At 39.6% G+C, this 24,524-nt stretch overlaps 1 protein-coding gene across 6 annotated transcripts in view; it reads left to right on the forward strand.

Annotated features, from left to right (window-relative positions):
* NELL1 (neural EGFL like 1) overlaps positions 1-24,524 on the forward strand; it is a 745,741-nt gene that overhangs the window by 134,256 nt on the left and 586,961 nt on the right. For all 6 annotated transcript variants that reach the window (XM_072969672.1, XM_072969674.1, XM_072969673.1 and 3 more), the window contains one exon: positions 13,418-13,514. In XM_072969672.1, coding sequence (XP_072825773.1) covers positions 13,418-13,514 — 97 coding nt within the window. The remainder of the gene's footprint in view (positions 1-13,417; positions 13,515-24,524) is intronic.

Genomic DNA, 24,524 nt, shown 5'->3' on the forward strand with positions numbered 1-24,524 from the left:
GAATGTAAATGAGGTAGGCAGCAAGGTGTGGTGAGAAGATCTGAATTCTTAGGCACTGCTGAGTGGGCATCCCAAGACTTACTGCATTTCTTCATTTGAGTCTAGAATTGTTTGAATTAAGTGTATTTTCTTGTTCTTCTTCATGTTAAGATCCTTTAGTTGTAAGTAACAGAAATGAACTTTAATAACTTGATCAAAAAAGGCAGGATTACTAAAAAAAGTTACCAGATTATCTCATGGACCAAACATAAGGAAAGGGATGTAGCTGGGTCACTGGGAGGCTCTGGAAAACCAACAAGCACTCAGGTGGCTCAGTACCATGTTACTTGAGCCGTTTCACATCAGTTTTGGGCAACTGTTTTCAAAGCAATTACTATCCAGTGTCTCATTGAGCCTTAAAAAAAGGTAAAGAAACAGACACCATTTTCTTTACGTAAAAGGTGAGGAAATAATCTCAGGAAGATGAAGTGATTTGTCCAAGATCATATCCCAAGTTTAGTGGTTAAGTCTGGAATTTAGAGCAGTCCTTCTGATTCTTGAATCTGTTTTGTCCCCATTAGTCGTCTTCAAAACCTTTTTCTCACGAGCATGCAAAAATTTCCCCTTCCTTATAATTCCCTCACCTTATTAATTTTTCTTTTCTCATTCATTGTGGTTTTGGAATTAAAGGAGTCACCCATGTGTCCTTAATAATTGACTTATCTGAGACATCTCCTAAAACCGTCTAACTTACATCCTCTACTCTGAACATAAAGGGGCCATTAGGAAAGGGGATAATTAAAGAGATAAGTAGGCGATCTCAGACATCTCAGTGATTTTCTTATTATCATCCATGAAATGCCTTATCAGAAATGGGCCATGATAGTTTAAATGATCCGTTGGAGTTTAAAAAGGAGTTTGAAACTTCATCAGACACTTTCTGAACTTGGAGTTGTAACCTCATTGTTTTCCAAACTCCATTTTTCCCTCCACAATGAACAATAACTTTTTGATTAAACAGCTGGCAGTGACTATTGAATGCCTCACATTTAATAACAAAAGCCCTCCTTCAGAAGAGGAAATTTTATCTAAATTGCTTTGCTCTTCTTCCCTGATTGTGAACTTCTAAAATCTGACAGGACTGATAGCAGGAAAAAAGAAAAATTTCTTTCAAGAAAGGGGTGATTACTCTGTGAAAGAAAGAGCCCCAAACTAAATGAATAATTCAGTGTACTTGCTCAAAGCAGAAGTTGAGGCATACAAGTTGTCCTTTCAGTAAACATTATTAAAAAACAATCAAGTTCGTATTGACACATTTATATTGGGACGGCTATAGACAGCATCCTAGAGAGAGAAAAGGCATGAACGTTCCACTCACTAGTCAAGGGCCTTGCTCGCTGGTTTTCTTCTTAAAGGGAGTAGCTACCATTATTTAGCTAGTGCTGTGTGCCAAGCGCTGTGCTGAGTCCTTCATGTATGAATTAACTAGTACCCCAACTTCAACACTCCCTCCCCTCCTGCTGGGATCTCCCAGCAGGACCAAAAGGGAGAGGGGACCTGTGAGTCCACTTTGGCACAGAGCAAGGCAAAGAGTGTATCTGGAGAAGGTAAATGGAGACATTCAGCATACTTTAGCATTTGCCACTATTTGAAATTGAATAATTAACAAATAACTATAATTTATTTGCACTATAATGGCTCCAGGAGGCCAAGGATATAATAGTATTTTCATCAAGTAAATTTACATGTGGCTGCCTGTATATTGTCTGTCTGTTCAAGTACCCCTCCATTCATCATCCACACAACTATTATTGAGCCATGATTGGGAGAACTTTTACTTTTTCACATGCACCACAAAAAGGTGGCATGCTAAAGGACTTTTTCTTTGTACTGCTCTCCTGTTTGCCTTTTATTTAAATAGAAAAACACCTAGAAACGGCCCCACAGGGGGTATTGTCCCCCTGTGCCGCTTGCTCTGCCTTGGAGGTGCTCTAAGCAGAGTTCCAGCTGCTCCATCATAGGCTAGTGTGGCTGTAGAAGAGTAGCTGGTGCAGGAGCTCCTAGTCAAGCCTGACTTGGCTGCTTGAGGACAGACTTTGCCAAATAAAGCCTTCGTCAGAGATTCTTTTTTGCAGTGGGGCCAGGCTGGCACCTGTTACATCAGAGTTTATGAGGGGCCTAGAATTCTGTATTTTTGAAAAACTTACGAGGCTCCCATAATATCTAGCCAGGTTTGGCAACAGACATTATTGGTGCTTTCCAAGGTCCTGAAAAAGTAAAAAAGTCAATGAATATAGATCGCTGCTTGAATCTTGGGAATACCTATGTTGTGGGGGGTAGTAAGTGGTCTGTGGTTGTATCAGGACTTGATGGAGAGAGAGAAATATTTGCCTTATCCCTTATCATAGCTGCTGGCCCCTGATATATTTCACATGGATTGTTTAAAAATGGTCAGTCTCAGGCCTTTGGTGAGACATCCATTTGCTCTGGGAAGCTTCAGAACATTTCGTGAGGATTTCACATACGGTCTCTGTATGACAGATGGCTTTTGGTTGTTTATATATTAACATAGCAAGTAGCAGATGGAGGTTGAATCAGAGACCTTCAATGTCCTTTCTGACCCTGACAGTCCTGGTTACTACTGTGTGCTTAAATGAGCGGCAGGCTTTTGATTTATCACAAAATTGGGACATTCATCTAGATGAATAATAAAATGAGGTTACACTAAATTATCACTCACTAATGAATACCAGCAAATATTTTGGAGGCAGCTAGTCTGGGGTATAATTGAACATTCTGTGCAGCACATTTTGTCTGAATTCTCGGAAAAAATGGGACTAATGACTATGGATTCATGTGCCGTCAGTGGCAACACCAAGGGAGTGATTTAGGAGGCTCTTAACTCTCCTCTCTTTCCTATCAGATTGCTGCCCCTAAGCTCCTCTTTTATAGAAATTGTAAAGCTGACAGTGGGTACTCTTCTAACCAATTGAGTCAAGTGGCTTAGATCAGGTTTCTGTTTTTTTTTTTTCTGAAAATACTTCAAGTTAAAATATCTTTTAGATTGTTCTGTGAGGGTAGAAACATTACCCAATAACCTAATAACATTAATAATGTACATTAGAAAAGCATTTATTAGAATTTACAATGTGCTTTTATTGAGATTATCTGTTTTATATTCGTCAAAAACCTGTCTAATAGGTATTGTTAAGTTTATGAGTGAAGAAACTGTAAGGGCCTGGAGAGATTCAGTAACTTGCCCAAAGTCACAAAGCTTGATGTAAATGGATGTTGTCTGACTTCAGTCCAGTGATCTTTCTGTACCTCACACTGTTTATGTAACCAACTGGTGGAATATCTGACTTTTTAAGGGCAGAATCAATAGAGGATTATAAGGCAACGTGGCATAGCACAAATTTATGTCTGGATTTGAATTTAGGCTTTGCATTTATTGAATGGTATTAGGCAAGTCATTTTAACTTCTGTGAACGTCTGTCAATTGAGTATAGCAATGTCTGCCTTTTAGGGTTATTTCAAGGATTATGAAGTCTTTAAAATTCTGGCCTGAAGTAGATAATCAGGGGCAGCTCTTACAACTTTTGAGGCCGTGCCTGTCTGAGTTTGAGGATAACTGTCCTTGCCAAGTGGTCTTCTATCACCTGCTGGGTATCCTTCAGAGACTGTAGTTCATTCACTGCCTCCTGTTGTTGTCTGACTACTAGAAAGTTCTTATCTTGAGCTGAAAATACCTCCGTGTAGCTTACACTTGTTGGTATACCTTTTACCTCTTTTAGCTACACTGAACAAGTCAAATCCCTCTTCTACATGCCAGTCCTCCAGATATTTGAAGACTTTATCATACCATCCTTTAATCGTCTTCAAATTTAATATCTTCTGTTCTTTCAACCATTCATCACTTGATTTGGCTCGCAGGGCCCTCACAGTCTTACTTGGTTCTTTCAAAAGTGTGTCTGTTTATCATCTGAGAAGTTCCTGCAACTCAATGTGATTATCTCTAAGCAGACTGACTCAGATTAGAACGAGATAATTACCTTCTCCTGGTACAGTTTAAGATTACAGCATCCTTTCTGACAGCCTTATCTTAGCTCACTATTGACCAGAACAGCAAAGTGGTCTTTTTCAATATGCATTTCTGTTAAACCTTAGATCTCACATTCTGTCTTTGAGAAGCACAGTCCCTGAGCATGGGATTTTTCATTTTTTTGTTGTTGTTGTTGATAAGTTTCATCTTACTTAATTTGGCCCTAATTTTGGCCTGTTAATGTCTCTCTTAATCCTGATGGTATTATCTTAAAATCTGTTAGGTTTGAAACAGTTATACCAACTTCCTATTTTCCTGCAGATTCCATAAGCACATCTGCCACTACACTGCCAAATCATAAGTAACAACGCTAAATAGGACAGACATATATGAGCTAATTGTTGGACCTGATCCACCATCAGCATGATCTTGGAATAGACAGATTAAGGGTTGGTAACAAGTAGTGGGAGAGAGAGATTTTGGGGCATAAAACACGACTAAGCAAGGAAAGTACCCTTGACATAGAGATCCAGATGAGGAGAGAGAATGAGACAGTAAAATTTAATTGCTAGGCAAGAAAAAGATGCAGTTGGCAAGTGTTTTTTAAGGTCACATGAGGACTTGATCATCCCTGGAAGACCTCCCCTTTCTTTGGATGGTGCTCACACCCTTCTCTGGCAGAGTTTCTCCAGCATCTTTGCTAATCTCATTTGAACACTGCTGCTTTCTCTTTTACCACAATAAAGGCACCTCCCTCCAGATTTCAACTTCGCCTTCTCTTTTTAGTTCACTTTTATGTTTATTCTGCAGTCAGTGGCTAAGGAATGGTTTGGAAACCTGAGCCCTGCTAACACCATCTTTCCTGAGCTCTGCATGGATTTAGCTTAGAAGTCAGTTCTTACATGTTGGGGCCATACTGTATTCACCCCTATAATCCATCTGCCTGATTACAGTCTGTTTCCTCTGTCACAATGCCAGGGGTGTCATTTTTGTCTTGTCATTTTTTGAGTGTCATTGGTTTTGTTAAGCAGACTGGTAGGAGGAGCTGCAGAGCTCCCCTTTGGGGTGTTCCTTTCATGCCTTTCTGGCACAAGCCCTGTGTGATGTGTCTTCTATGTTAGCAAATAATTAACAACAGCCAGGAAGCCTGACATGGAAATTCAACAACTTGCTCACATCAGTGTACACGGTTGGCAAACACTCCTGTCACAGTGCTTTGAGGAACTATTTTGTAGATTTTATTTCCATGACGTATGGAATGAATACTGAACAATTATCAGGGCCAAGAATAATGCCAGTGACACCATAGATGTCATCTAATTTTTCTAGAGGAGATCAAGAACTTTGGTTATTTACCCTATGAGGCTGAGAGGGGGAGATCGCATTATGTCTCTTTTAGCATAAGACCAAGAGAGGGACTTGCATCCTGTGCATGGCCACCCACCACCGTGTTAGTGAGGGGAGATAGGGTAGGGATTGCCTTGTGTTCTATGACCGGGAACTTTCTCCAAGGAACACCTTGATACCCACTGGCGCCAGCTAGAAGGCAGTGGGGTGAGGCGCTCTCTAGCCAAGGAAGGTCACGATAACTTTCCTCTCCAGGGAGAACATGAATACTTTTCTTCAATTCTAGGCAAAGCCCAAGATAAACCTCTTCATTTAGCATCTCATTTGGGCTTCATATTGTCTCATTGAACAGCGGCATAATACATGTCGATTCACAAGGTTTACACTGGAAATTCATTCTTCTGTATAATTGGGAAAGGTACCGCGGAGTCCCTTCAGGGGCCTTTCTTCATCCGGGTAAATAAAAATCCAATATTCTCTCATAAGTAGTGTTGTTGAACCACTGCATTGCTTTGTGTTGAGCTCTGAGGGCTTTATCTGTTAACAGAAAATCGAGTTCATCATAGAATATTGACTGGCCTCTTAAGCAGATGGGATGCTTGCTAGGGAGGGCGTTCTTAACCAAAGTCATGAATAAAGAGAAGTTGGACCTTGTGAAGGAAATTCCTAATGTGAGCCCTTGACGCGGTGACTGACTTTCACAAGGAGCGAGACATCTACGCTTTGCATTCTTCATTCCTCTCAAGCAGTTTTTGTTTGACTAAACATTTAATTTTGCACGGTGTTGTATTAGAAATGAGTTACTTACACTTGAAAATACCAATAGGTACTAACAGAATGCAAAATTCCCGTATTTCTCCTAATACATCTTAATAGGCAGCACCTTGTTTGAATGTGAGGCCTAGAAACATGACTAAGTGGGAATGGGGCTTTTTTTTTTTTTTTTTTTTTTTTTTTTTTTGCCAAAAGAAAGGGTAGATTTTTAGATGGTTGTAGAGTAAGTGCCTTATTTCTGTCAGATAGCCTATGGGAATGTGATACATTCGGGCTGATAATAATGCAGTCGACTTAAGCAGTAAATTGTGCACTTATCAAAAGGACTATGCATGATCTAATTAATGTTCATGTTGCTGTTTCTCTAGCTCTTTCTGACATCCATCTATCTGGCTTTCCTGTGAGTGAGTTGTCTGCCTGGCAGACTCAGACTTGCTATTCCTATCTAGGAACAGTGAGAGGGATTCTTCTTGCTCTTTTTTGGGGGGGGAGGAGTCCTTGTACACATCTCCTGAGCTGGGGATGGTGAAGGAAGGCACTGGAAGACGACTAGTACATTTCACTTGCTTTTCACTGGCTACATTTTCCTCAGGATTATCTGCATGGAGTCTCAAGTTCAGCTGCCTGGTTTCTCAGTCTGGATTACTCAGTTTTGGGACTTGGTCATTGGAAAGTCTTTGCCATGGTACTTGAGGGCTTGTATAACTGTCTGTCTGTAGCTCTTGCATTCTGAAGATGGTATCAAGGAACTTGCATTCCTTCCTTCATTCATTGAATATACAGAGTGGGCACCGACTCTGACTAGGCTGTCTTCCAGATGCTAAAGACACTGACATGAAAAAGATAGACAGGCCCCTGATTTCAAGATGCTTCCTTCTGGTAGGAGGAGATAGTCAATCAGCAAAGAGACAAGATAATTTTGGAGGGTTATTTGCTTTGATGAGGGCTAAGCAAGCTGAGTGGTGAGAGGTCAGAAGCTGCTTTATACAGGAAGACCGGGGCGGGTCTTAGTGAAGGAGGCAGCTGAGCAGCTGCAGCGACACTGTGGTGCGGACCTTGTTTCCTCCACACTCAGCAGGCCATCGGTGGTTGTGTGGCAGTCAGGAAGTGCAGGCGCAACTTGAGGGTGAAGGTATTGGACCCACGGGGCCAAGGAAAGGCCAGTTTCTCCTTCCTGAGCAGGGAGGTCTGGGAAAGCAGGTTCAGCCAGGACCAGAATCCTAGACTCCAGTGGGTAGTGGGAGGGTGGAGGGTCGTAAGTGGAAGTATGTATGTTCAAATGGGTCCTCCAAGTGGGGAAGGTCTCAGAGATCAGTGAAGAAGTGACATACAGGGCAGTCAGAATATACGGAAAATAACACAGATAAAGGATAAAGAGGGAAGTCTGAAATAAGAACTTAGAGGGCCTTGGCTGACTGCTGACATTTCAATTCTCCCAGAAACCTTTGCTGTGGATTGGCTACATCCACTTAGGGTCCTAAATGGACTAGGAAGGTACCTAGTGCCAGCCTGGGTGAAAGTGTCAGGAGTAGTGTCTTGCATTCTACTCACATAAAATTTTTTCTTGTTGTTCTTGGTTTGGCAATTGTGTCCAAATACACAGTCTAGGAAATTATAAAATATTTCTTCTAATGCTTCCTTTTTCCTGAGACCTTCCCTTATCTTCTGTGACTTTATGATGAACTGTCAACAAAAGTCAAACTTTCCTAAATGTCAAAGAAGTACATGTTTTGAAAAGATATAAAAGATACTAAATAAGATGTTTGCTTAGAATTTTGAGTAATTTACATAGAAAAGTTTGTGATTTGTGTCTGAAAAGAACTGAAAGAAGCTAATGAATGACATTTAAAATTAACATAATAAAATACTGGGTCCTTAGGGTGTCATAGGAAATGTACTTTGTCCAAAAGTTGTGTTTTGAATCCAAAGTTTAGTATCTAAATAGGTTGTCAGTTTGCACTATGGCTAATCAGGATAAACAGCAACAGAAGTTAATGCTGTTGGTTTCTTTGTTTCCTGTTCCATATTCACTTGTTCTAGCTTTTAAATTTGTAGAAGGCGGAAAGAATCTTAGAATTTAAACATTTTCAGAGTGATGAGAACTTGTGACAAAATAGACACCAAGTTCTTACATTGTAGCATTGAAATCACCCACTCTTAAATAGACTCCATGTGACAGTGACATCATTCCCTTAAACTGTATCCCAGAGCACAAGCCAGGCACCTAGAATACTAAAAATCTCATCTCAATGGAGTCATTTGATGGGAGGCACAGCCAGTGGGCTGGAATGGGTCATGTGACCCACGTAGCGCAGCACTCTCAGGCACCTGTGAATTTTACAGAATGGCAGCACCTACTATGTGCCAATGGCATTAAAGGCATTTCATTTAAGCCTCACTGCAACCCATACTGTTGGCAGTGATAACCTTTTTTTTTTTTTAAATGAGAGAGCTGAGGTACAGAGAAATGACTTGATTGAGGTCCCACAGCTAGTAGAATACAGAGCTGGAACAGGAACCTAAGTCTATTTTATCCCCAGTTCACATGTCTCTGCTACAACAGATGATTTCTGATACCTCTGGGCTTTGTGGGAATGAAAATGCAACAGTGGCCTTTCTGTTTTTCAGTAGGGTGTATTTGTTAGAGTAAATGATACCAGCCGCAGCTGCAGAAAATCTCACCCATTTCAGCTGGATTGACACAGAACTTTATTTCATCTTCTGTAGCATCTGGTTGGATGTGTCTACTGGCAGGTGGCCTCCCACATCATCATTTAGGGATCGGGGAATCCTCCCTCTTGTGGCTCTGCCCGCCTCTTAGCCCTCAGAGCCTTCTCTAGACAGCTGAAAAAGAGAAAGTGAAGGACAGAATGTGAAAGATGCTTGAGGGAGATTTGTTGGGGGGGTAGGTCAGGCTTAGTAGTGGTGCACATCCCATGACCACACCCAGCTGTGAGGGATGCTGGAAACAGTGTAGCTACGAAGCAGTGCAGCAGGAGGAAGACAAAAGGGTTCCTAGGAGGGCTTAACCAGTCTTGATCAGGTGCTTTTGCACATGAACTTAGTGTTCTTCATTCCTTCCTGATGAGTAAGTCAAGTTAGGGATTTTAATTTTATTTGAGTGAGGAGCACAGAGTTTGGGGGGGGGGTCTGGGTTCAAATCCAAGCTCTGCCATTCACCAGCTGCCTCGCCTTGGACAGACTGTTTAACTTTGCTGAGCCCAGAACACCTGTCTGATGGTGGTGTTGGGAGGATTAAGTGAGTTAGTGTGTGGAAAGCCCTGAGGACAAATGCTTGGCACACAGCCAGCGCTGTGTAAGTGCTGGCTGTTGTGGCTGCGTGTCAGCTCCACTTGGCGCTTCATTCCCAATGCAGCTGTAGCGTCCCCTTCTTTGGGAAATCTTCTCTGACTCTGTTTCCTCATTCTCTGCCTCCACAGATGGTACACTTACTGCACTGAATTAAAAGGTGTGTTCGTGCCTGATATCTGTCTGGCTCAGGCATTTGACCTGAGGGCAAGAACTTGGTCATGTTAATTTTGTCTGTGTATCCCCATGGCCAGCACAGTGTCACACACATTGGAGACAGTCAGATATCTGTTGAGGGGATGGAAACCTCATTAGCCAGAATATCAGAATGTCAGAATATAGAATTTGATTTCCTTACCACTCTGGAAACCAAGGAGTTCACTGTATTAGCTTTTGGCTTTGCATTTCAGTAGACTTGGGTGATACTAGATTTAAGTGACAGACCACTGTGCCCTACTGGCCTATTGCACAAGGCATTCCACCCAAACTGTACCCCAGGGGTCAGCCGTCCTTTAACCAAGATTCTGATTATGTTTGTCTGACATACAGATGGCATAACTCCCCCTTTACAGGGGCACACGTAGGGATGTGATCACCCCATTTCTTATTCTATGATATGTTATCAGCATTAATCTGTGCAGTCCTTCCATCCATCCTTCCTTCCTCTGTCTTTTTCTCCCTTTCTTTTTCTTTCTCTTTCTCTCTCCCCCTTTTCCTCCTCTGCCCCTCCCTCACTCTCTCCCTCCCTCCCTTCCCTCCTTTCACTTTTTCCCCTTTACCATCCTCGTATCCTTAGGAAGACACTATCATATACCTCATTATGAATCTTTTAAGTTTTTGTGTATCCTTGGCTAATAGGTAAATTGTTTTGCATGTATGTATTTTTAATTTATAAACATTATAGACTTATATAGCTTTTTTATTCTATTTTTAAAACTTTAGTTTAAAATAATTTTAATCTTGCAGAAAGATTTCAAGAATGGTCCAGAAACAACCATAAACCCTTGTTCAGATTCTGCTTTCTCTTTCTCTCTCAAAATGATGTGTGTATTTACATCTGCATGTTCTTACATTGTGTATATACATATTGTTATTCTGCACCCTTTGAGGGTAGTCTGCAGACATCATGACCTTCTACCCCTAAATACTTCAGTACGTATTTCTGAAGAACAAGATGTACACTTCCTTAAACTTATACCTCCCAAGTCTCAAAATCAGGAAATTGAACATCAGTACAGTACTATTATGTAATCTGTGGCTCCTGTTCAAATTTGACCAGGTTTTCTACTCATGTCCTTTGTGGGATTTTCTTTTTCTTGCCCCAAGATCCAATCCAGGATCCTGTCTCATACTTAGTTTTTATGTCCCTTTGGTCCCTTTTAGTCTGCCACCTCTCCTCAGCCTGCCTTTATTTTTCATGACATTGACATTTGAAAGAGCACAGGCAGTTACTCTGAGGCATGTGCCTCAAGCTGGGTTTGCCTGGTAATTCCATGATTAGACTTCCAAGGTGTGGGGTTTTATGTCTATTTTGTAATACTCTGTTTTTAAGCTTCCATTTTGCTAGGCTTGTATCCAGTTTGTTGATCGTACCTGCTGTGTGGGGCGCTAGGAAGGCGGCAGCTGCAGGCTTTCCTTGGCATGGGGAGCGGCTCCTGACCCAGAATGCAGGACTGCGGAAGTCAGCACGTCCCTTGGATGCAGGCGTCCTGGGTCGCTGCCCTCCTTTAGCTGATAGTGGCCTCAGCTGTTTGCTTCCTCAACTGTTTCTAAGGCCCAGGGAACCACTATGATTTTGGAAGAGAAGGAAGGTTTGGAATTTGATCTTTCTGATGGTTCCTCCCTTCATGCACTTAATCAACATTGGATAAAGGCCACCTTTGCTCACTGGAGCTCACCTCCTAGCACATTGAAAACCACAAAGAAAGTATTTAAATGGAAAGCTTCTCACTGTGACAGATGCAAATGTTTTAAAATGAAGGTTAAGATAAAAAGTTTGAAAATATTTACAATTTCTTCGTGAAACAACCTCGCAGAAAATTACACTTCTGCCTCTTCATCTAAATACAGCGGTTTCTGTTTCTTCCTGGCCTCCTCTGAAATTCACCAACGTTGAACATAATTTTTGCATCGTTATCTCCATAATGCATAAATAATTTTGCATTCCACATTCCTCTGGTGAGAATTATGTTGTATACACTTTCCCACATTTCATAACCTGCATATTTATCACTCTTAACGACGGCTGTAAATTCCATCAGGCTGATCTGCTATAATGTATGCATTTCTCTTCTGTTGTAAAGTTGGCTGGTTTCTAGTTTTTCACTAACATTAGGGGAAAAAAACCTTTTTTTTTTAGGAAGTATGCAGTGTCTTCTGGTGTTTCATCTAAAATTGTTCCTTCTAACATATAAAAGTTCATTCTTGTGCAGAAAACACAGCCTGTCTTTTTCAGAGAAACTTATTTTTCCTTGCATATGTTTTGAGCATCCATTTATAAGGGAAAGATAATTAGTAGAGAAGGACCCGATACATTTAGTGCTTTGTCAGTTGCAGACCTTGCATGTATTGTTAGGAGACAGCATATGTCTGGTGGGGGTTAGGAGAGTAATGGACGAGGCAGCTAAGATGTAAGGCTGCAGCGTGACAGCTCCCAGCTGCAACAGCCTTGCAATCATTCACTCGCCTTGACACAACTGGACAATCCTTCAGTTCTTCCGCACTTTCCTACAGAGAGCCACTGGAGAATACATCACCCTCTGGCAGGAGGCAGTTAGCTCCATCCCAGCCGGGGGAACTGATTAGCTGTTAGACCTCTGGACCTGTCTGGCAATGATTCTTCCCGAAGTTGCTCTGAGTAAGGACTGAGGGATGAAAGGAATGGACAGCGCCAGCACGAGGAATGGAAGTTCACCAGTGGTCCCTGTGTCACACCCCACTCAGAATCTCCTGAGCATCTTGAGGAGACAAGTTCAATTCTTAGGCAAGCTCTTCCTTCGCCTTCTCAGTACTCAGGTGCTGGAAGGTACTTGCCAGGGGTGAGGTGGAGGCCTCTGATCAGCTGGTGGTTGCAGGGACTTTTTCTAAAGAGAGCACAAATTTCAAGATTTGTGATTGGCTAACATGGGGCTTGGGAGGGCAGAAAAACAGAGATAATTCAGTTGTTCATCAGGTTCTGTAAGTGCTTTCAGAGATTCTGGGACTGTGGCCTCCTCTGTATTAGTTGTATGTCTTTGTATGTCATATGATGATTTTCTTCACATGCGGATTTTTTTCTTTTACTCTATGAAGGTGCAACTTCATACATCTGGTTTATTGGTCTGTCTACTGTTGCTTCATATGGAGCTTGGAGCATAAAAAACATGCAATAAATATTTGTTGACTGAATGATGATTTCAGTTACTTGACTTTGTAGACTAAGCAAACTATCATGTCGGTAGCTGCTGCTCCCTCGTTGAGAGAGGTATAGCAGGTTATTGTAAGAATGAGGAGTGGCAACTGAATAAAAACCAGTCAGGGCACAGTAGAGCACAAAGGAGGGTGCATGGGCTTTGCAGCCAGACGGATGGGGATTCTCACCCCAGCCTGACTGCTCCCTGTCTTGACTTGGTTGACTGGTTTAGAGTCTTGGAACCTCTACAGGTTTCTCGCCTGTAATGTGGACAAAATACTTAGACTCTGTATGAAGTTGACTGCTCACAGTAGACACTCAGAAATGTTACTCTTCCTCCTTCCTCTGCCAAAAGGGCAAAGAGAGAGAGCTGGGAGGGGCCCAGATAATGTGTCCAAGTGCTGTCAGGAAACAGATCTCCACGTTCATGTTACCTGTCATCTGAAAGGTGCCACTTGCTGCCTTTATCTCTCCGTACCAGCAGCTAACGCCATGAGGACTTCAGATAATGTGTTTGTACCTTTTGGTTCTGCTCTGAGCCTCTTTATTAATAACTGTGTTCTTTGTCCCTACAGGATTTATGAACGTGTGATAGACCCTCCTGAGACTAACCTTCCCCCAGGAAGCAGTTTATGGCTTGGTCAGCGCAACCAAAAGCATGGTTTATTCAAAGTAAGCAATACTTTCTACTTTCATCACATGCTTTTCTGTGTGCCTGATGTGAATTTAATCATGTAATTGTCACAGCAGTTCTATGAAGTAGGTGTTTAGAGACTTGGTGGAGAGGTAAGTGACATGCCCAAGGTCTCATGGTTCACTTTACTGCCACGTATAGATGATACAGGATGTGAATAATCCTCAGAGGGTTTCTTATTGCCCTAGTTCTGGGGGATTTAAGATACAGTTTGGTTTTCATTCTCAGAACCTATGTTAATTCAATTTTGGATATACAATAAGAAATGAATCTCAACTTCTATGAGCTTTGGTTTTGCTGTCTATAAAGAGGGTAATACAAGAACTGCATTATTGTACTTCATAGGAATAGGATTCAGTGATAAAGTGAATTGAGGAAGTTAAACACATGAAATTGTAAGATAGTCTTGCTCTTCAATAGGAGGGCAGACTTGCTTCTGGCAGTGTGGTAGACTAGATACTTAAAAATATCCTACTGCTTCAAATGCCTCTGCATGTGGGATAAAATAGAACAAAAATCTTTTAAGATTAATCATTGCATTTAGAAGAAGGGAGATGTTTAGAGGCCATATATATGGAGGAAAGCAAAAACCAGAGGGATGTCTCCCAGTACCAGGAAGTTAGAGATTCAAGTAGGTAGATTAAAAGAAAGAAAAGGAATACACTTATCTATTCCAACTTCACTGATAATCATTGACATGTAACATTATGTTTAAAGTGTACAACAGTTTGATTTGATACACTTAATATATTGCAAAATATTTCCACCATAATGTTAGCTAACACTTCCGTCACATCACACAATTATCATTTCTTTTTTGTGGTGAGAACAGTTAAGATCTACTCTCTTAGCAACTTTCAAGTATACAATACAGTATTATTAGCTATTACCATGCTGTACGTTAGATTCCCAGAGCTTATTTGTATTATAACTGGAACTTGGAACCCTTTGATTAACATCTTCCCATTTCCCCTATCCCCTCTAAACCCTGGCAACCATCATTCTACTCTGTTTCTAGGTGTCAGGTTTTTAGACTCCACATGTAAGTGATATTATATACCTGATTTGTCTTTCTCTATCTGACTTATTTCACTTTGCATAATGCCCTAAGGATCCATCCATGCTATTGCAAATGGCAGAATTTCCTTCTCTCTCAAGGTTGAGTAATTTCCACTGTGTGCATGTGCACACATATCTTTTTTAATTCAGTCATCTCTTGACAAGTATTTAGGTTATTTCCATATCTTGGTCATTATGAGTAATGTTACAGTGAATACAGGGGTACAGATGTCTCTTTTGAGGTAGTGATTTCATTTCCTTTGGAACTTGTTGGGGAACCTCTGTGTTGCTTTCCATTGTGGCTGTGGAAATTTATGTTTCCACCAACAGTGCACAAGGATTCCTTTTTCTCTACATTATCTCCAACACTTGTTATCTCTTGTCTTTTTGGTGATTGGCATTTTAACAGGTATGATATGTTATCTCATAATGGTTTTAACTTGCATTTCCTGATGCTTAGTGACGTTGAGCACATTTTCATATACCTATTGGTCATTTGCATGTCTTTGGGAAAATGTCTATTCAGTTCCCTTGCCCATTTTTAAATTGGACTTTTTCTTGCTGTTACATTGTGTGAGTTCTTTGTATATTTGGGATATTAACCGCTTGTCAGATAAGTGATTTGCAAATGTTAGTTGACCATATATGCAAGGTTTTATTTGGGGGCTCTTGATTCTGTTCCATTGGTCTATGTGTCTGTTTTTCTGCCACTATCATACTATTTTGGTCACTGTAGCTTTGTAGTATAGTTTGAAACCAGGAAATGTGATGCCTCCAGCTTTGTTTTTCTTTCTCAGGATTACTTTGGCTATTTGGGGTCTTTTGTGATTCTATGTAGATTTTAGGATTTTTTTTCTATAGTTTTGAAAAATGCCACTTTAATTTTGACAGGGATTACGTTGAATCTACAGATGGCTTTGGGTATTGTTGACATTTTAACAGTGTTCTTCTGATCCATAAACATGGGATATCTTTCCATTTGTTTGTGTCTTCAATTTTTTAATCAAAGTCTTAGTTTTCAGTGTACAGCTATTTCTTCTACTTGGTTAAATTGGTTCCTAAATACTTAATTATTTTTGATGCTATTAATGGGATTGGTTTCTTTCTCAGGTGGTTTGTTATTAGTGTATGGAAATGCAGCTGATATTTTATTTTGATTATGTACTGACTTCACTGATTCATTATACAAATTTCTGGTGAAGTCTTTAGGATTTTCTGTGTATAAGATCATATCATCTTCATGCAAGGACATTTTTACTTCTTCTTTCATGATTGAGATACCTTTTTCTTTTCCTTGCCTGTTTTCTCTATCTAGGACCTTGAGTACTATGTTGAATAGTGTGGTAAGAATGGGCTTCTGTCTTTTTTCCTGACCTTAGGTGAAGAGCAAAGGTGAATGTTAAAAACATTTGCATACAGGTTTTTCTATGAACAAAATTTTTCATTTTTGTTTGGACAGGTATGTCAGAGTGGGATTTCTGGGCTGTGTATTAAGCATATGTTGAACGTCATTAAAAAAAATACCAGTGTATTTTTCAAAGTGGCTGTACTATTTTACAGTCTCACTAGCAGTGTATGAAAGTTCCAGGTAGAGCCTCAAATTTCAACAGTCTTTGCAGAATGAGGGGAATGGCTTAGACCCCATGCAAGACTGGGAGTTGGGATAGAAGTTTCTGAAACAAAGCCTCGGCTCAGAGGACTAACCTTCCAGTGAAAAGTGTAGGCAGATACAGTCTCCTTTTTTTTAAGCAAAGGAAGGCACTTCAGTAACTAGCCTTTCTCTTACTTCGTCTTCAGACTCTCAAGATACATCCCCTCAATAAGACTGTTAAACCCCAGCTCTAACATCATGCAGTTGTGAAATTTGGATTTATATTACTCATGAAGTTCAAAAACTACCTTAATGTGATTCTGGGTTGGGCACCTTAGGCTTCTTGATGAAGAAAATACAAGTTATCTTTGGGAAAATGACTTTTAATGCATGCAGACTCCACAAGATTCCTACAGATGAAGTTCATACAAATAAGAGTTTTCCAGCCATCGTGGGTGAGAACAGAAGAAACAACAGACTTCCCAAATATCCCTCAAAGGGCTGCAGAAACTGGAATTACAAGATAAAGAGTTTTTAAACCTCTCTACTTGAAATGTTTAAAAAGCAAAATAACAAATCAGAAAAAAGGCATGATGACTAGAGACAATAAAAATGATCAGGGAGATCTGAATCAAAAAGTACTTCCAGAAATGAAAAATGTCAATTGAAGTTAAAAAAAAAAAAGCCTCAGTGAATCTGCTAAGCAGTAAGTTAGATACAGGTGGGGAGAGTATTTGTGAAATGGAAAATATTGTCTAATAATTACCTTAATTGTGGTGCAGAGATAGAGGAAACTAGGAAAGGTTGAAATGTAGAGAAGGTGGATATATATGAAAAAATATTTTATATATATGTTTTGCTTATTTGTGTTTAATGTGTGTATATGCATACATACATATCTGAAAATTCCAGAAGACAATAGGAGAAGGTAGTTATGGGCGCTATTAGCAGTATGATGGCTAAGAATTTTAGAAAATTGGTAAGACATCAATTCTCATTCCAGGAAACACAGTGCAATCAATATAAGCTATTGCTGTCTGAAAGGTCACTTAGAAAACTTAGAAGCTTAAACCAGAGCCATTTTATTTAGCTCACAATACTTTGGGTTGATGGGATGATTCTTCTGGTTTGGCCTGGGTGTGCTGGTATCTGCTGGGCTCCGTCATACATCTGTGGTCAGTTGGTTGGTCAGGAGGTGGCTTCTTCACAGCTCTAGTCACAGACTGGTTGTTGACTGACAGACCTCAGTTCTTCCCTGTGTGGAGTCTACTCAGGCTTACTCACATGGCAGCTTTGAGATCCCAAGTGTAAGAAAAGAGGAAACCTCAGAGTACTCATGCATTTCAAGGCTTGGTTTCTTGATCACATTTGCTAATAATTTATTGCCCAAAGCAAATCATACGATCAAATCCAGGAGGACTGTCATTCTGCAGTATGACATTGCAAGGATATGGATGCAAGGGAGGGAAGAGTTTCTGACCATTTTAATAATCTGTTACACAAAATGAAGATGAGTAGAACATATTAGCAGAATATTTGCAGAAGAGCAGAACCTCAAAGACACAGAAGATCTTAAAAGTAGCCAGTGAAAAAAGGCAACTTTTGCAGAAAAGAATAACTTAGACTGAACATCTGGAAATTTGAGCAAGAAAAAATGAGAGAAGGCATAAGAACCAGTATGAATAATAAAAGGACATAACAAAAGACATTGCCAAAATTAAAACAGTAGTAGTTAATCATTTATTAAGAATTTTGTGCCAATAAATATAGAAAACTAGAGAAAAATTAACAGTTTCTATATAAATTACCAAACTGGACTTAGAAAGTGAAAAACCCAGGTAGTCTTAAAATAATTAATGTATCATAAAGAATTGATGATTCACTATCTGTTGTATCAGTTAGCTTTTGACACACAGCAAATCAAGTCAAAGCTTAATGGCTTGAAACAGCAACTGTTTATTGTAGCTCAGAATTTTGTGAGTTGGCCATTTGGGCTGGGGCTTAGCCGAATGGTTCTTGTGTTCTCAGTGGGTTCACTCATGCGTCTTTGGGCAACTGCTAAGTTTCTGGGGGCTGGCTGTGCTAGGACGGCTCATCTCTGCTTGCTGTGATCTATCATTTTCTAACATTCTAGCCCAAGCTTGTTTACATGGTAGCTGATCAGGGTTTCTGGAGCTGGAGCAAAAGTGGGAATGGCCTTTTGAGGCCTCTGCTTGAAACTTGCACGTTGTTTTTGCTGCATTACCTTGGTCAAAGCAAGTTGGAATGCAAGGCCAGATTCAAGGGTGTGGGAAATAGACTCCACCTTTTGATGGGGTATGCCACAAATTCCCATTGCACAGGGTACGGACGCAGTAAACTGTAAAGGAGCTGTGATCGTTTTTGCAGTCTATGATGTCTTTCCACCAAATAACCACTGGGTTCAGACAGTTACACAAGGGAGTTCTATTACATACAAGGAGACAATTCCAATCCTGTATGAAGTCTTCTAGAGAAGAGAATGAATGAGAACACTACCCATCTCATTTATGAGGATAGCACTGCCTTGATTCCTAAACTAGCCAAGAACTGTGTAAGAGAGGAATTGTACAAGCTGATTTACTTTTGAACACAGATTAGAGTGAAAAAAAAAATTAGAGAACTGAATCTAACAGAATGTGAGTGTGTGTGAGAGAGAGAACACCCAGTTGGTTGTTTCAACAATGTAAGTGTGTTTTTATCATCAAAAAATTTATTAATATAATTCAACACATTAAGCAAAGGAGAAAAAATACTATGTTCATCTCAAGAGGCAGAAAAAAGAGCCATAGAAGATTCGATACTGACTTGTGATACAAAATGTGATACAAAATTCTTAGCAAAAGAGGAATAGAATGGACACAACATTGTAAAATGATTATAAATCAATAAAAAATGTTAAAAAAAGAAAAATAAAGCTATAAAAAATTTAAAAAAAGGAATAGAATGAAGTATCATTAAGCTGAGTAAAAAGTACATAAAGAAAACATGAATAAACTTCACACTTATGGTTTAAATATTAAGAGAATTCCTGTTAAAATCAGAAATCATACAGGAATCCTTATTACCATTTGGTAGTTTGTTTTCAACATCATGCTGTAGGTTCTTACCAGCAAAGTAAATTAAATCCTTAAGGATTATGAAAAAGAAATCTAATTATTCACAAATTATATAATTGTCTGCCAAAAATTGGGTCCACTAGTTATTAGAATTACCCAGAGTTCAGAAAGATTGTTGGACACTCTTTTTGTATGAACAAAGTTTTCATTTCATTTGGGTAAACACAAAATCAAAAAATAAAATCAGTTGCTTTGCTGAACAAAAGTAGCAGCAATGGTAATAACAAAAATGCACTTAAATATTATAACTTGTATATAATGGCAAAAGTGTATAAGTAATTAAGAACAAATAAAATCAAATATGTGCATGACAGTTATGAAGCAAATTATAAAATTTTATTTAAAACTATATTAAAAACACCTAAATGGAGAGAGATATACCGTGTTCTTGGAAAAGAAGGCTTAAAGTAGTAAAATCCATTCTTCCCAGATTTAATCTCCAGATATAATGAACTTAGGATAAATTCCCAACAGGAGTATTTTTTTGGATGGAATCTTCAAGCTGATACTAAAATTCTTATGAAAGACCAAAGGCTAAGAATAAGACAATTCTGAAAAAGAAAAAGGGAGGGACTTGCCCTTTCATATGTAAAGGCTTATTATAAAGTTAGAGAAATCTAATAGTGTCATATGGGTGCAAAAATTGTCCCAAGTATCAATAGAACAGAATGGAGAAGCCAGAAAGATACAATTCCATTCTGATGGCAACTTGTAAACCTGGTACAGAATTGAAGTGGCATTCCTGATCAGTGGGGAAAGGATGTATTCATCAACAAAAGGTTAGGAAAATTAGTTATTTAAATATTTAATGTATAAATTGATATAATTTTTGTGTCTAGTGCCAGGAAAACTTTCCACGTATATTTACATATCATATGCAAAAACCAGTACAATAACAATTCACTTAAATACCTAAATGTGAAAACAAAACTTCACAAGTTTTAGAAGACAATATAGGAGCATGTCTTCATGTTCTCAAAGGAGAGGAAATTGTCTTAAGATTAAAAAATACAGAACCATTAAGGGAAATATTGGTGAATTTAACATGTAGAATAAAAAGACCTATACATCAAAGATGATATTGGCAACAAGATCAGTTAGCAGAGGAATAGTATCTATTATAGAAATGCTATAAATCAGTAAAAAAGATTCTCATAACTCAATAAAAATTCAGCAAAAGATACAAAAAGGCAGTTCCCCAAAGTGAAAACATGAATAGCCAATGAATGTATTAAAAGGAATTCCATTTCAGTAATTATCTTGGAAATGCAGATTCAAACCATTATGGGATAGTGCGTCTTACCCACAGCCTGGTAAAAATGAAAAAAAAAAAAAAAAGAAAGAAACTGACAACATTCAGTGTGAGGGAGACCTGAGTACTGGACACGTTCTCATTGTGGTGGAAACTTGGGATGGTAGAACCACTACAGAGAGCAGGTAGGTAGATCTTGTGTGACGTTGAAGATGCGCTACTCTGTGATACAGGAACCCGCTTCTAAGTATAGATGTTGAAGAAACTCTTCTTTCCATGTTTCTCTATTGAAGACATTCACATGCACTGTCACAGGAGCTTTTTTTTTTTTTTTTCGTAATTTCGAAACCTTTGGAAAAAACTATCAATAGGAGGATGTTTAAATTGTGGTAAACACTAAATAATCATATAAATTGAATAAAAATGGATGAATTGCAAACATAATGTTGACTGAAAAAGCAAATAACAGGAGAAAATTGTGATATTGAATCATTTATATGTTTAAAAATGCGGAACAATCTAGCGCATTGCTTATTTATACATTTACATATGTAAAAAGATAAATGCATGGGAATGATAAGCACTAAATTCAGACTAGTTTAACTTTTAAGAGGAAGAAATGGAGATTTTATTAGGTATGGGTACCCAGAAGGCTTCAGCTACAGTGATAATATTTTATTTCTTAAGCTGGGTGTTGCATTCACAGGTGTTTGCTATAGTTTGCTCTCAAACCTTTCATACATCATAAATACTCAAAATAAAGGAGCATGACATAATTTTTCAGGGTGATAATTCCTGTATATGTATGTATACGAGTCTGTGCACGTATCCATATTCATATATATACATAGGATTTTTTCCTGTTCTATGATTTTCCATGTTTCCAAAAATCACTAGAAGCTTGCCCAAGTGTCTCAGTTCCAAACTGACTCATTTGCTGCTTTTTCTCGCTTTGTAGTTTCCTGCCAGTAAAGCTACACTTTTCCTGGGGGCCTTGGGTCAGTAATGAAGGGCAGCAGCTGGTTCCCAGCCCTGGAAAGACATCAAAATCATGCGGGAAGGCTACAAAATTCAAATTCCTGGGCCTGCCTAGACCTACTTACTGAGAATCTGAACTGCATGGTTTTCTCTGAGTTTGATCTGTAGGCCTGAAGGCTCAAGTGTGAGCGCACTGACGTGGGTGACGTGTGTTGATGGGCTAGGTTAGAGCTTCACCTTGGGCGCTATAAAGGTCTCACAAAACACAAGATATGGTTAATAATTAGCTGCTGCTTTAGTCTCTTCTTAGATGAGTTCCTCTCCAACTTCAGAGTGCCTCTGAGTCTCCAGGAGGACTGGTTAGAACGCAGGTAGCTGGAGGTCAGCAAACGGTGAAGTAGGCAGCTGTGAGCTTCTGTCCCTCCACAAAAACATCAAAAAATAGGCATAAACTCTCAGAACCAACTTTGTCAGAATTTTGGAAAACATTCAAGGTTTATAGTGACCAAGTTAATTCTGAACCAAGAAAAAGGCAATACCAGAATAGTAGGAAAGCTATATGGTATTTTTACTTGTCCTCACCCCTCCCGCCAGCTGCAGCTCAGTGACAGTCTTGAAGATGTCAGCCCATGTTTCCAGTGTGGGACAGTGGTTCCTGGTTTTGGAAGGAGCAGAGCAAACCTTATCTACAAATTATTTTATCTGTTTGTTCTGTCTGGGACCACCTGAAAGACTGATGCAAAGTGCTTATCTCTGTTTCACCCAATTTGAAATTCTCCCAGGCCAGGAAAACGATGGACATTGCTTGAAAATATTGCAAAGCTCCCAAACAACCTGGGGCAAAAGATGACAGTTAACATACACACAATAGACACCCAGAGCAAGGAGGAAAAACTGAGGAGAGAGATTTTTTGGGCAGCTTAAGGCATTCAAAAGCACTCATGTATTTGGGGAATTTAGAAAGTGATACACATGCCGAGAGCGAGATGCGTGTTCACAAAAGATGTGAGACTATCCTAAGCTTTGACTTTGGACAGACCCCTAAGGTCAGTGGAAGCATGGCTCAGTGTTAAAGAGGACTCTGGCATATAGCATGCTCTCCCCGCTTCCCACCACCTCTTCCCCTCTCCTAGCTCCTGGCATTCAAAAAAATCTTGATCTGAAAAAATTTTTTTAACACAAGCTCCGGAACAGAGATTTTAGTAACCAGACATAACAAAGAATACAGTCTTTGCAAAAATAGTTAAGTTACTAAACAAATGCATTCCTACAGCATTTAACAATAAAACAAAAAACAAGCACAGGAAACCCTTGGCAAGGGAGAGACTCCTGACCTTCAGAGTCACTACAATATTTCATTGTCCAGTGTCCTAATAAAGTCACAAGGCAAACAGACAAACAAAAAGAAAGGTATTACCTTTCAAAGAAACAAAATAAGTGGACAGAAACTATTCTGGTGGAAGCCCAGACACTGGACTTGTTGCCGATAGATGCAACCGGTGTTCCAGGTTCTTGTCCCGTCCCAGGAAGAATTCAGAGACAAGACGTAGCGGTTAAAAAAGGTAAAGTGAGGATTTATTAAAGGATGGACAGTACACTCTCAGGGGAGAGCGGGCAGGCTCAGGTGAGCGGCTGCCCTGAGTTTCTTTGGCAAGTTAGCTACATAGGATGTAAAAATGAATGGGTGGAATATTCATTGGGGAGGGAAGGGTTTGGAGTCATATTCCCTGATTATCGTCCCAACTCCACCTTCCCAAAGGGAGGAGGGACTTTTGTCCTTATTTAGTCTGGATCGGAAGTGTCATGGCATCGGTGTGTGATGGGTACTTCTGATCTGCAAGGCTAATTTTATTGAAATGAGGGCATAATGAGCAAAAGGTTACATTCAGACACTAGAAATTCCTGCCTTTTCTCACCTTTCTTTGTTTTCTCCAGGCCATTTGTCACCCCCAAAACCATGATCCCTTATCAGCCCCATGGTTCCTGCTTTTCTTTCTCTGCCCAAGGATCCCTGTTGCTTACATGATGTGTGGTTTCTTGCATTTGGCCTGTGCCCCTCCTTTCTGCCCAATTCCTGCCATTTGGTCTGTGTCCCCCTTTCTCTGCTCATATCTAGCTATCTGCCTGCTCTAACAGACTCTCTAGATGAAGACTTTAAAACAACTGTCTTAAATGTGTTCAGAGAGCTAAAGCAAAGGATAGACAAAGTATAAGAAAGTGAGGGAAATTATATATAAACAAGTGAGAGTATCAGTAAAGAGAAATAATAAAAAGGAACCAATGAGGTATTTTGCAGCTGAGAAGTACAACTGAAATGAAAAATTCACTAGAAGAATTCACCAGCCGATCTGAACAGGATGAAGAAACAATCACTGAATTTGAAGGTAATTGAAATTAACCAGCCTGAAGAGCAGAGGGAAAAATGAATGAAGCCACAGTTTGAAGGAAGTGGATACAGGCAGGGGAATCCGCTGGCGGTCATTCTACCACATACTTTCTCACTGAAACTTCTTTGTTTCCTCAGCACTCTTACTGCAGTTTGAAAACGTAGGCAGGGCTGGTTTCATGGACAGTTGATCTGTGCACTTCCACAGCGTGCTACGCTCAGAGGCCTCATGATTGGTTTAATGCTCTACTGTTGCTATTTTTGTTTTCAATAATTTTTGAGCAAAGGACTGCAAATTAGGTAGCTGATTCTGTATAATTTACATGAGTGTTACTTGTTTACTTCTGGTTACTTTCTCCAGATTGGAAGCTTTACCAGCCTCGGAACTGTGTCTGTTTTATTCAGCAAGTGCTTAGAAGAGTAAGTAGTTGCAGACAGGTATCCCCTTAACGTGAATGAATAAATGCACAAGCTATGGGTCTGCCTTCTTATTTGTAAAGTGGCAAAGGTATCTGTCGTCAAGGTAGTGCAGATTATATAAGAATATATGTTAAATGACCTTGACACATAGTAGGTTTACGACAT

The sequence above is a fragment of the Vicugna pacos genome, chromosome 10 (assembly GCF_048564905.1).
Source record: "Vicugna pacos chromosome 10, VicPac4, whole genome shotgun sequence".
Classification (NCBI taxonomy): Eukaryota; Metazoa; Chordata; class Mammalia; order Artiodactyla; family Camelidae; genus Vicugna; species Vicugna pacos.